Here is a 13,831-nt window from a genome sequence, read left to right as displayed (position 1 = left end):
AGAGGAGGAGAGAGAGAAAGAGAGAAGGGGGACTCTTATATAAAACACATCAGAGGGACTTGTGCACTACAAGTGGTCTGGGAAAAAACAGGATTTATATATATATATATATATATATATATATATATATATATATATAACGAGAGCAATTAAATATCACACCAAAAGCAACTGTACCCTACATGAAATCTTACACACTGACCTGGTTATACCATTTTAACTGAAAGCAAAATCATCATCATCAGTCTAAAACTAACTGCACAGGATTATTTAAAGGGGTCCTACCGTAACCAATCATGCAGGATTCATCTCTGTCAAATTGGATTACTTTTGTTATTTTGGAACAGAGCTCAATTTCTTTGTAAAGCTGTGAAAAAGAAAAAAGAAGTTCAATAAATTATAAAACAGTGCCTTACTATATTCATATCCTGGTGGGTGCACAGAAAGAACGTGTTAATTTTCTGTATTTGTAGATCAGATCTAGCGCAGACATTGTGCAGGAATGGACTATGAAGTGTCAAGATTAGATGATGCAAATGCATAAGTCACTACAATAACACCCTATATAATAACAGATGTACAGTGGGTACGGAAAGTATTCAGACCCCTTTAAATTTTTCACTCTTTGTGTCATTGCAGCCATTTGCCAAAATCAAAAAAGTTCATTTTATTTCTCATTAATGTACACTCAGCACCCCATCTTGACAGAAAAAAAACCAGAAATGTAGAAATTTTTGCAAATTTATTAAAAAAGAAAAACTGAAATATCACATGGTCATAAGTATTCAGACCCTGTGCTCAGTATTGAGTAGAAGCACCCTTTTGAGCTAGTACAGCCATGAGTCTTCTTGGGAATGATGCAACAAGTTTTTCACACCTGGATTTGGGGATCCTCTGCCATTCTTCCATGCAGATCCTCTCCAGTTCTGTCAGGTTGGATGGTGAACGTTGGTGGACAACCATTTTCAGATCCCTCCAGAGATGCTCAATTGGGTTTAGGTCAGGGCTCTGGCTGGGCCAGTCAAGAACGGTCACAGAGTTGTTCTGAAGCCACTCCTTTGTTATTTTAGCTGTGTGCTTAGGGTCATTGTCCTGTTGAAAGGTGAACCTTCGGCCCAGTCTGAGGTCCTGAGCACTCTGGAAGAGGTTTTCTTCCAGGATATCTCTGTACTTGGCCACATTCATCTTTCCTTCAATTGCAACCAGTCGTCCTGTCCCTGCAGCTGAAAAATGCCCCCACAACATGATGCTCCCACCACCATGTTTCACTGTAGGGATTGTATTGGGCAGGTGATGAGCAGTGCCTGGTTTTCTCCACACATACCGCTTAGAATTAACGCCAAAAAGTTCAATCTTGGTCTCATCAGACCAGACAATCTTATTTCTCATAGTCTGGGAGTCCTTCGTGTGTTTTTTGGCAAACTCTATGCAGGCTTTCATGTGTCTTGCACTGAAGAGAGGCTTCCGTTGGGCCACTCTGCCATAAAGCCCAGACTGGTGGAGGGCTGCAGTGATAGTTGACTTTGTGGAACTTTCTCCCATCTCCCTACTGCATCTCTGGAGCTCAGCCACAGTGATCTTTGGGTTCTTCTTTACCTCTCTCACCAAGACTCTTCTCCCACGATTGCTCAGTTTGGCTGGACGGCCAGGTCTAGGAAGAGTTCTGGTCGTCCCAAACTTTTTCCATTTGAGGATTATGGAGGCCACTGTGCTCTTAGGAACCTTGAGTGCTGCAGAAATTCTTTTGTAACCTTGGCCAGATCTGTGCCTTGCCACAATTCTGTCTCTGAGCTCCTTGGGCAGTTCCTTCAACCTCATGATTCTCATTTGCTCTGACATGCACTGTGAGCTGTAAGGTCTTATATAGACAGGTGTGTGCCTTTCCTAATCAAGTCCAATCAGTTTAATTAAACACAGCTGGACTCCAATGAAGGAGCAGAACCATCTCAAGGAGGATCAGAAGAAATGGACAGCATGTGAGTTAAATATGAGTGTCACTGCAAAGGGTCTGAATACTTATGACCATGTGATATTTCAGTTTTTCTTTTTTAATAAATTTGCAAAAATTTCTACATTTCTGGTTTTTTTCTGTCAAGATGGGGTGCTGAGTGTACATTAATGAGAAATAAAATGAACTTTTTTGATTTTGGCAAATGGCTGCAATGACACAAAGAGTGAAAAATTTAAAGGGGTCTGAATACTTTCCGTACCCACTGTATGCAGAACATGAAATTGTAAGTAATTTCCAGCATTTCCTTAAATGTGTTTATTGATGTTTATTCATCTATAAAAGTATGGGAAAAATGGAGGAATAAGATTGTGCTCAAGAGGGTAGTTACATACCAAGTCACACACATCCTCCTCTGGTTTGGGAATGTAGAATTGTACTTGGTTTTCAATAAAGAATCTAAGCCGCAAGTAGTGCTTGGTGGGATCGAGCTGGTGAGCCTGCAGTATAAGGGCAAAGAGAAAAAGGATTTTTACCCAGTATCATAATAATGAGATATTTCATTCTTCCCAACAAAGTCAGACAATTTTTTATCATCTTTCCATCTTTGTCTAGTTCAATAGGCATTACTACAGACCAGACAGTGGCTTTCATTTTACATTTTCACTGCTTGTGTCTTTAGGCACATATGTATTTATCATACCAACATCCCTGGAGTGAAACATCAACTGTTGGTTAAAAAAGGCCATTTGATCCTGGGCGCTGTTACCTTGCAGATGGTTTCCAGAACACACAATGCAGACTCCCCCGGCTGGATGATGGCTAGCACTGGCTGATCATTTGGCAGACACACCCAGGAAGGTGTGAGGTGGTCAGGGACCCAGATGTCACTATCTGTGCTGGGCCGTGGAAGGTTTTTCATTGTTCCCTCCTCACTTTTCTTGAGAAACATCAAAAGACTCATTCAACCTGATACTTTCAAATTAAAATGAATAATTACTATGTAAATCCAGCATTTTACTGCAAAGCTCGACTTGATTAAAAATGGCAATAATTTCCCTCTCACATGTACATCCCATCTAAATGGCTGCTCTCAGCACACCCATAGAGCAGTTGCAATACATTTTCAGGGACCGTAGTACACTACTGTACATTTGCTTAAAAGGAATTAAAGAAAATTTATACCATCCAAAGTGGCTATTACAGCTGTAGCCTCTGGGCATCTGCTTTGCTGCTCGCTCAGGATACAGAGAGCTAATATTTCATTAACGTTAGTGTTGGCTAAAGAGTTAGCTGATAAACATGTGTTTGACCTACACCTCACTATCAAACAAATGCAAACACAGAATGAATAATTCCTCCTTACTGTGTGTTCCTTTGCAGGATCACCATATATGCCATCTACAGGCTTTTTCACTGACTTTTCACCATCAGCAAAGACCTGCAGGGGAAAAGAAGATCAAACGGTCATAATTTAAGCAGAATTGTGGAAGATACATCTATGAGGACATGGCAATAAGAATTTGCGTGTTAAAAATTTGTTTCATTGAAATGCTTTGATGCTTAGCAAAAAACTGCTTATCTGAGGAGGGAAGGTTGATACCTGGTTGATAGAGGGATGGGCTTTTGTCTTTTTCTTTGAGGTAGTGTCCAGACCCCAGAGAGAGGAGAACCTGCTCCTGCGCTTGCTGCAAGAACGAGACATGGCCTGTGTTCGCCGTCTCACCCCAGTCTCTGTGCGAGCTGCCACCTGCAAAAACATTACAGCTCAGTCAAACACACCACAACACTGTCATATCACATTTTGCAAAAAATGTGTGGCAACCATTAACGACTTTATAAATACAGTCCAGTCTATTAACATCATATGAACCCAGGTTAAGTGTTACTATAAAAAAGAAATGCCAAAAAAGTGGACATAAGAACAAAACTATTACCGAACTATGACTAAATAATATAATATTTAAAGTGATGCAGTACTTGTTCTTACAAACATGTCTGGTTTAAAAAAAAAAAGTCACATGTGGCTTACTGTGAAAAATGTTCTGCATTCAGATATAGAGCTGTCTATTTCACATACGAGCACAGGGCTCATGTATATTTTCACCCAACCCAGCATTTCTTAGCCACTCATCTCTGAAATATGCTGAATTAAAATGGGAATTCTATCCTGGGGACACATTCTGTCTTTTGGATCTGTGAACTTTTCTTATCCTTTGCTGGATATATCACTAGTACAGGTATTCATTAAACTGAACAAAATAAAAAAGAATATGTATCTGCCGGTTATCATGCAGCTCAAACTCCCACCTGTTCCACTGAGCTGCATGGTGAGGGTAGAAAGTTCCACATGAGCTTCAAATACGTTGCTAAAAATCAATTTTTTTCTAGAACCAGTGCTTTTAGCTGTGAACTCCATAACCTCAGTGCAGCAGTGGGAAATCAAAACCTCCTAAACAGGTGCCCTGCATGAGACCCAGACTCCAAAATAGCAGTCAACATGGAAAACATGGTTTGACATATTTCAGTGTCTGGATTCAATAGAGTTGCCAGGTGTACTTGTGATGCCAACATATATTTTCAAAGATAAAGTATTTTGCTAACAGTGCTCTGAGTGGAAAAGGTCTCAGGTTTCATTCCTCCAATTTTTGTTGGGGGAACATACATGAGCAAGACATTATTCTCTTAAATATTCAAAGTCATGTGTGAAGACTCTTGCTAAAGGCATAAAAATATAAATGTATGCAAACTTGATGTTATACACAAATGTCTGATGACATTACCAGGTTGAAAAGGGCATTTGATAAACATCAAGAAACAAAACATGATATTTACCAGTGCATGGAAGGACGAGACAGAGAATATACCCAGTCGGCCCATTGCTAGCTTGGTGGGGCGAGAGGCGAAGGCCAGGAGGCGTTTAGGGTTAGGCAGCTCTCCTCCCTGCAGACTGGCCAGGTAGCACCTGAAGCGGAACAGATCCATGTGAAATTGCTCCAGATTTTGCTCCCACAGGAAGATCTGTGAAGGATATAAGAATACACCTAATTAATTCCTCATCATTGATAACTTCAGACCAGGATTAAGATCATCTCCTCTCTCCCCCAGAAGCTCCTTTGCCACTTTGCTCAATGTTTTGCCAGTCTATGCTCCCTGTGTCTAATGGCTTAGTGTTAACTGGGGCAGCAGAGCAGGACATTGTGATTATTCACTCGGCTGTCCCCTCCCAGTCACGGTACTGCACTGGTGTTTGGAAGAGGTGTCCAACACCATGGTGGAGGGACTCAGTATCATTGCCAAGTAGCCCAGAGATGAGAAAGAAACAATACTGCACATTCCACTGGCAGACAGAGGCTGGGAGCATTTCAGCTTTCTAAGGAGCAGGCCTATATCCATTCATCTCTGCACAATGTGAAACCTGACACTGCCAAACAGAACTGTTCCAACAAGGCACTACCAAACTGACCAAACAAAGGCCATTTCATCTCCCTTCTCTCTAAACAGACCTATTAAAGACAAGATGTGCTTTGAAATCAACTGACAGTATGGCAGGCTATAAAATTATGCCAATTGCATGTCATGTTAAAAAAAAAAAAAAGGCAATCTGGCGGTCAGTAGGGGTGTAGCATCAGCAGCCCCTAGCAGATGATACATCATGAGCTGTTACTTATTCTCCTCATACTTCTTCCTTCTTCTTTGTCATCACCTGTTTATTGCATTAGAACAACTTAGGGATACTGATACTGAAATACCCACTTACAAGTAATACTTGCAATTATACAACAGTGTTGATGCAATACTAAGTGAGTTTGGATGCTACATCTTTAAATCTGCAAGTGACAAAGCTTGTCCATGATCCTTTATCAATTCTACCTCTCTGGGTAAGTTGCTTATCAAACATGAATAACATGTATAACATGTAAATGAATAACATGTAAATACTTTGCTCATTAGAAGGAATTTTCTTTTAATGATATTCCTGTTAGAACTGACTGAATATATAGACACTTTCAGTCAGGATAGTATTTCTCACACAACTGTCTAACGTGGGAAATCACATGAAATCTGAAGTGCTGAAAGTTGTATGAAACCTACTTGATCAATGATCGTCTTCCTCTTTTTTGAGTCAGTGACAGCAGACAGTTGCATGTCACCCATTTTCTTCATTTTCTCATCCATGTCTATTTTCTGTTCCAGCTTCTTGATCTCAGCACGAAGCAGTCGCACCGTGTCCTCTCTGTGGTGCTGGCGGGCAACAGCGGTGGCACATGCTGAGTGGATGGCTGTGATCCAGTTCTCTAGCTCTGTCTGGCTGCATGTCTGCGTGGGGACAAACAACGAAAGGTCAGAGATTAAACAACGCACATCTCCTTGGTTGCCAAGGATTGACTGCTAATTATAGTAACAAATAAGAATTTTAAAAAATAAAAAGAAACATACAGTACTTGTATGTCAAAGTAATTTTTGCCCAAGAGAGTATTTGCGTTTTTTAAAAATATTATTGTACCTGAAACAGAAAAGCATCTCCCAGGGAATTGCTGAGACAGAACACAAAGTCCTTTTTCGGGTGTTCTGGTACAGCCTGGACAATGCTATTCTCTACCCAGATGGCATGCTTGGGAATACTGTTGTTGTCAATACCTGAACGGCCATCAGTCTCATAGAAGAACAGAGTGCAACCTGGAAAACCAAAACAATCCATTTACTTGACAACACAGTCACCTGCTGGCCTGAGTCTCTGGGAAAGTATAATATTGCCATGAAGCCAGATTTGCTCAAGCAATTTAATTCTGCTCTCCAGTGGCCAACATTAAGAAGTGCAGCATGGCTGATTTATCAGTGAGGGAGGTATTATGATTAATAGAACAGTGATTTTATTCCAAAGCCAGTTGGCAAAATATTTGATAATGAGATTTGTATCATGCTACAATTAACAGCTCGTTTCTTGAGCTCAGCTGAAGTAGATTAGAATATAAGTATTTCTGCATAAGAAATATCATGTCAGCAAAATACTAAACATCATCAAAAGTATGCCATGTGAGATGTATTGACATTGAGATTATGGAATGAAGTGTAAATGTTCTGGACACATTAAAGGGAAAACAAACCTTTTAGGGAAACCCAGTAACTCTTCCACTTGCGCCTCGTGGCTGACTCTACTTTCTTACTCTTCTTATGAACGAGGAAGTTCTTGACAGCAAGCCTGCCAGCTTTTCGTACCATCCCCTGGCTGAGCAATGGGTCAGACTGGTAGGCGGAGCTCATAGTGCTCTGCTCATCGCTCAGGGCAGACCCCGCCTCCTCCAAGCTTTCTGTCTGGCAGGAGCTCATCTCAAGTTCCTGACGAAAGTTCTCATACACGCCCTGTACACAGTCGCTGGCCCCGCCACCACTGCTGCCGCTGTCGCTGCCGGCGAACACGCTCCTGCCATGTGTCGAGCACATGGAGAAGGAGGCTGACATGGTCTTGTAACGTCGGGACTGGTGCTCTGCCTCTGCTGTCACCCCATCAATGCCACTGTCCTCATACTCGCTGCACTCCGCAGCTGTGACATCCTGTGTCGTGGCAGAAGCACAAGACAGGTGAGATGGCATGGTATCCACAGGTTTGTCATAATTGAGGAGACAGATAGTCAACAACTTCTACCCTGACTTGACAACAAAGGCTGTCTTTATAGAGCCATTCTTGTAAAGCAAACATGATGCAAAACTGTTACACAGAGACCCAATGAGAGTTCTTAAGTTGCTTAATCCTGAGATTTTGCTCAAAATGAATTACTCACAGCAAAGCATTTGGGAATGTGTGAGCATAGCCCACCCTCCCTGTGGCACCACAGGGTCTGCCCTCTCCTACCCACATGGTCAAAGGCTCCTGGGACATGAAGGGGGTAACACTGAGCTTGGTATCACCATCTGGTCACATGACCCAACCATGCACTCCAGAGCTCCATTCACCAGGGCTGATGGTGCCCCAGAGTGACAGGGCCACCATGCACGTTTTACTGTTGCACTCTTCCACGAGGCTCTCCTCAAGGCTCTTCTCATTATCATAACAAAGGACAGAGGCATTTCAAACAGGGTTGTTCTGTAAAACAACCCCCAACGCCCCCATGATCATCACAGTCTCCTCTCCAAAGAAAAACAACAGTTTCATCAGGAGATGACATATTCCTCCTTTGAAAGAAGCTTTCTTTTTACACTTCATCTGTTTCAGGTGTCTTATTAATAATGACACCTGACTACATTAAGATTCTGCACAGCTTTTCACATTGTGTCCAAGGACCACAAAAGACACAGTTTCAACAGTTCAGGACCCTGACATTCACTAACTTAAGAGGATCACACGGACATGAATACACTGTTTACAATACCATTGCTATGGAAAGTTAATTGTTCTGTTTTCTATGAATAGTGACCTTTTAAATGACATTATTTGAACTAAATTAGCAGCATAAAAGATCAGCACAATGTGAAATTGTTCTACAGCTTACCTGTATAGTCTGTGCCCGCCTGCCCTGCATGCTAGCACACATGGCAGCTTGGTGGCTGCTCAGGCCTTCTGACAGGCAGTGGGAACGCCGGCAGGGTAGGGTGTATGCACCATAGGTGTTCCCATCCTCCTCTGATGGGGACAGCATCTTATCATCCTCACCCTCTCTGATAGCCCTGTTGGCATTGTGCCACTTAGCATAGCGGCCATGGGGTTGCCTACAGGCAGGGCTTTTCTGGCTAAACAGCTCATCCAGGGAGTTCGCCCTGTCAGTGGAGTCTGTTGGGCTGGACTGCACGTGGCCTTTGTAGTCAGCAAAGTCACTGCCCTTGGCCATGTCTATGATCTCCTCTGTGCTGGTCAGGTGCTCTTGGCTGAGGTCAGACAGAGAGAACTCTAGGCTGTCATCTCGCCACATGTCTGCAGATTTCGACCTCTTCTTCTTGAAGCTGACGGTCTCCTTTGAACAATCCCTGGTTTTCTGGAGATATGTTACCTCACCCATGTACTCATCTTCATGCTGCACCTCCTCTGCAGTAGGACCAGGTAGGGTTATCGTATTCATGTGCACTGAAGGATTGGCCAGGTCATTGTGGAAGGACACAGGCCGCAGATTCATGGCAACACGATCCACCCAAATAGGACTTCCAAAATCTGGGAGGATATTTGTCTCATTGAAGGGCTCCAGGCCATTGTCAGCTAGGGATTGTGGGATGCTGGGCGTGCTACTTGAGCGGGTGCTCGTCTCAGAGTTCCTGTGCTCTATCTTCCCTGATGAAGCATGTCGAGAGCGTCTGGACTGCTTGTTAGAAATGCGAAGAGACTGAGACATGTGCTTACGTGACAAATAGCCACGTTCATTACTGTAGAGGGCATGGACCCCATTCTGGCTCTCGACATTTCCCATGGTTCACAGGCTGAATGGAAGGAGATATACCATTTAAATAATATTGAAAAGACATTAAACCAATACAGAAACATAAATCATTTATACCTAATGTCTGCAATATCAAATTAATGAATGACTGAATTGCGTTTGAATGTTAGCCTACCTGAAAGATTGTAATGATTTTTTTGGCATCTTGTCACTGGATCTTCAGACAGTTTGGTCCTTCAGCTGTTGGTAACATCCACAAAGTTCTGAAAACAGAGACAATCATCATCAACATCATTATAATATTTTGCTGTGCGTGTTTTAACTGGCCGTTCTGTTTAATCAAAGCAAGTTTTAGCAATAATTAACCGCAACCTCTCTGATACTGAGGAAAATAATCTTAGTGTCCAATCACAGACAAAACTGTATAATGGAAAACGTCATATCTCTTCATGTTTCATTATTTTGTTTCACTGGAGCTGTACTTTAACGGTTTTTGTACTATTGTAAATTAAAGGAACTTGTACAAGGACACAAATCTGTCCTGAAAAAAATCAAAACTTTCCCATAAAGCAACCCTCAGGCTGATCAGAAAAAGAAGTAGAGGAGTTGAAATAAGAAAGGCAGAAGATCGAATGTAACTAAACTAATGATTAATTGTACTGCCTCGTCATCACTCACTATGCTCACCCCCCACTCCCTTCACAAACAAAAACAGTTCTGTCAAGTCAGCTAGATAAACATCATCCTTAGTTTGACCGAGGAAGTGATGCACTCAGGACCTTTCAACACGCACAGGAGCCGTGTGAAGTGGAGGGGATATAATGACAATATGAGCACTGTGGCAGCCTGAGTGAACATGAGTTATTTAGAGCTGAAGTGAACCATCCACGTAGCATTGTTTATTGCGTGTTTTCAGGAACTACCTCTAGCATTAGAGAGGACTGGGAGCGGGAGGGAGGTGTCCTTAAGTTTTTGCTATAATGCACATTTGGACTGTATCTACCTGCCTTTAGGCCGGACAGCCTGCCCTTAAAAGGTCCTGCTCCATGCCTGGGACCATCAGCAGATGGAACAGAAGAATATTTAACTGTGGCTGTTCCTGCTAATGTGTGCTCCCCTTCTTTCAGGACAGACCCTTTGGGGGTGCAGCAGTTTTTTGCATGTTTAGCTGACACTGATGTGTGGGAGCCCAACCCTCTGCTGCTGCATGCACTCAGGCTTACTGTGAAAGGGGGTGTTACATAAACTGGAGCTGACCCTGTTTTTCTACCTTATGTTGCTCCCTTTCCCCTCTCCATTCTGCTCACTCATCACCCCTTGCTGATACTGCAGTGCACAATGTTTGATGTTGATAGAAGTCCATTTATTTTTCACATAATGCTGTGGTTTACTGCCTCTTTCGCTCAATCCTGTTTGGTAGAGGCAAAGAGCAGAGGTGGGGACAGAACTATGAAATGCCACTAGACTCATTACAGGAAATGAAATTCAATGAGAGACAAACATGCTTACAATATGCAAACACACACATTACACCAAGGACTACTTTGAGCTTAGCATGTTTTAGTCCTGACTAATCCTCTCATAAAACTATAAATACAGAAAATTAAAGCTTTACATGAACATTTTTGGGAATATTTATGGATTTATTTCTGCTACGTGTTGCTGTGCTGGATTTGCTAAACTTCTCTGGTTTTAATGTTAAAATTATGTGAAATTGGCTACAAATTAATTAGACTACTTCAAGCAGAGAGGGGCTTAAGTAGCACAAGATGCAGTTTCTTTAGTCAACACAATTAGGGCAACCCACTGTGCAGTGACCTTGGAATTTACAGAACAACCTCGTCTGTCCAGGCCTGGAGATGTGTGAGCCAGCTGGTCATCCAATACACTGCAATGAACAGAAATGTTTAAAAAATGAAAATAGTTGATTTATTCTGCAACAGTGTCGCGGTGCAGCAAAGCCTCCTTTTACTATAACACTACATTCACTGTCCTTCACAGAATCAAAGTATACTAAACTCAATCTGATATAGTAAAGTATAACTGAGGATAGTAAACCTACATTCAAATAAAATTCAACTTAAATGAGAGCAAAGAGAAATGAGTGGTCCAATATGGGCAAGTCTACTCAGCCAACATTAACATTCACATGGCCAGCAGATCTAAATTTTAGACTGAAGTAAGAGCTTGTTACCATTAAATCATTAGCTTGGATTTGTAAAAATGAGAATTGGTCCCTTTATAAGTAAAATGGTTTTACTACAAGGGGACTCAGCAAACTACTTTTGCTTATTTCAAAAAGATCCCACTCAAGACAATGATTTCCGAAGATTTTAGTACAAAGAACAGATACTAAAGAGGCTGACTTGGAGAATAAAAATATACAAATGAATAAACACATGTTCCAAGTTCTGAAATATAGGAATTTTATATTTTACTACCTTTTAGTGAGCAGAATATCTTGCTACAGTTCACAGATTCAGCTCTTTATAAATGAGGATGAAATGCTAATGTTGGAAAAGATGTTCTAGAGTACCAAACCCCCAGAGCTCCCAGTGAGTTCTAGAAATACCTGCAAACACACATTACAAAGGTCTGTGTCCTGCATCATGTTCAAATAAATGGGAATCAACAACTAGACTGGAAAATGCTGCCCATAATTCGGCAGTGTGACAGAGTGAGGACCCAAGTAAGTGGGTCACCTCTCATTTTCAGTGTACTGCAAAAAAAAAAAAAAAAAAAAAAAGGACAGCAGAACGCACGCTTCATCTGTTACTAGCCCTTAATGAAATACATAACCACAGGAGATTTTAGACACCCACAGTTATAAAAGAAGAGAAGTAGTTCTGTGACTCAAGATTAGCAACTCAAAGACTTCAGGGGAAAGCACAAAAAATTCACAACAGCTAACAACACTTGTAAATAGTCAGTCCATGAAAAGCATCAACCAGCTTCTAATCTGATGGGCAAATGTCCAATAAAATAAATAAATCCTCATTTTGTAGTCCAGGACGTGTTACACTATAAATGGTAAATTTCCCAAAGTATTATTATTTTAAACCTTACTTTTCTCTTCTTTCATCAGCTTCTATTTCATCCCTTCAGGTGAAATTCCTATTTTTATTCAGAATTTGGCAGTTATGTATCCAACGCATCAGCTATTAGATGTAGCCTTGAAACACTGTTAGTTGCAGCTGGAGACAGGTAAATATTTCTTCAGTTCTCATGTTATAAATTGGAATTGGAAAATGTAGATTAAACCTGAAGCAGTTTTAGCTTTGGTTTTGTCCCTACTGGACAAAGTCTGGATTTATGATGAGAAAGACTTCACAGAACAATATCTAAATCTTAATGTGAGGATGGCAGTTTTGGAACATAAATGCCACACATACTGATTTATCCCAGAACTACTCTATTTCAGAACAACATGGATAATATTTGAAGCCGTTTTGGAGGAGCCGTGACATTCTTTCATCAACAAAATATGTGACAGTTAGATTTAAGGTCCTTTCATGAGTAAATACCACTTAAAGGCAGTTTATATTTGACAAATACTTGGGCCTGTTGGAACAGGAACTGTACCTAACCCCCACCTGCTCATCTTTAGATCCCTACGGACAAAAATGTCAAGTTGCTTGCACCATGTGAGGAAATGAATATTCTGGTTCTAGGTATAACTTACTGACATGTGAAACACCTGGTCACACATTCCTATTCTCATATGCTTCATGTAAAAAACCTACAATATTCTAATACACCAGACAAATCTAAAGGTAACAGAACTCCTCACAGAAAATGTGACATAGGAGAAAAACAAATGGAGTTTAAAGATGATACAGTCTTGATTTTGACTTAATGTGTTTCAGTGGCTCTCGCAAACCCAATTCTTTTATTTAACCTAACTCTACTGGTGAAAGGAAAAATGCATTGGGCCAACTAGTTACAAGCTCCAACACAAAACCCTGTAATCTGAACTCTCTACTCTAGAGATAATAACACAGGTAGCTGTATGGAGGAGTAGCGGTTGGGATGTGGGGGGCTTTCCACTGACACACTGCCTCTCAAGACAGCTCACATTTACCCATTGATACACAGTCATATGCTTATACGTGCAAATGGAAGTACTGAACAGCAATGATCTCATGACACATTTTCTGCTCCCAAGTGTGCTTAGTTGTGTTTAACACTCTGTTAGACCAGAGGCAAATTTAGCATGAGCAAAACTTGCATCCTCTTTCAAACGTTTCACACTGGTGAGAAACAGCCATATCACAGAAAAATGTACTTGGGACACTAATCAACAACACAAGTACTCCCTCCAGTCTTCACTTAGTAGCCTAATTGAAAACTATAATACACTTATACTTATGCCAAAAGCATATTTTCTGACTTGGATCTATACCCTAGGAACCCCAAAAAGGAAAAAGCTGGAAACGGGGCCTTTTCATGATAATGAAAGTACCTTGATTTGTCTTGGAATAGCTTAGTCGAGCCACCCAACCAGGACTTACAGAGC

At 41.3% G+C, this 13,831-nt stretch overlaps 1 protein-coding gene across 3 annotated transcripts in view; it reads right to left on the bottom strand.

Annotated features, from left to right (window-relative positions):
* Window positions 1–13,831, bottom strand: part of LOC113125669 (T-lymphoma invasion and metastasis-inducing protein 1-like) — a 40,382-nt gene that overhangs the window by 12,676 nt on the left and 13,875 nt on the right. For all 3 annotated transcript variants that reach the window (XM_026299277.1, XM_026299278.1, XM_026299276.1), the window contains exons 2-12: window positions 9,491–9,578; window positions 8,440–9,355; window positions 7,057–7,504; window positions 6,456–6,628; window positions 6,044–6,268; window positions 4,784–4,969; window positions 3,552–3,698; window positions 3,315–3,389; window positions 2,718–2,888; window positions 2,344–2,448; window positions 286–367 (exon numbers count right to left, since the gene is read on the bottom strand). In XM_026299277.1, the coding sequence (XP_026155062.1) occupies window positions 286–367; window positions 2,344–2,448; window positions 2,718–2,888; window positions 3,315–3,389; window positions 3,552–3,698; window positions 4,784–4,969; window positions 6,044–6,268; window positions 6,456–6,628; window positions 7,057–7,504; window positions 8,440–9,345 (2,518 nt within the window). In that variant the 5' untranslated portion in view covers window positions 9,346–9,355; window positions 9,491–9,578. The remainder of the gene's footprint in view (window positions 1–285; window positions 368–2,343; window positions 2,449–2,717; window positions 2,889–3,314; window positions 3,390–3,551; window positions 3,699–4,783; window positions 4,970–6,043; window positions 6,269–6,455; window positions 6,629–7,056; window positions 7,505–8,439; window positions 9,356–9,490; window positions 9,579–13,831) is intronic.

The sequence above is a fragment of the Mastacembelus armatus genome, chromosome 13, assembly GCF_900324485.2.
Source record: "Mastacembelus armatus chromosome 13, fMasArm1.2, whole genome shotgun sequence".
Lineage (NCBI taxonomy): Eukaryota > Metazoa > Chordata > Actinopteri > Synbranchiformes > Mastacembelidae > Mastacembelus > Mastacembelus armatus.
Note: the sequence above shows the minus strand (reverse complement) of the source record. Positions and strands in the feature narration are given on the sequence as shown.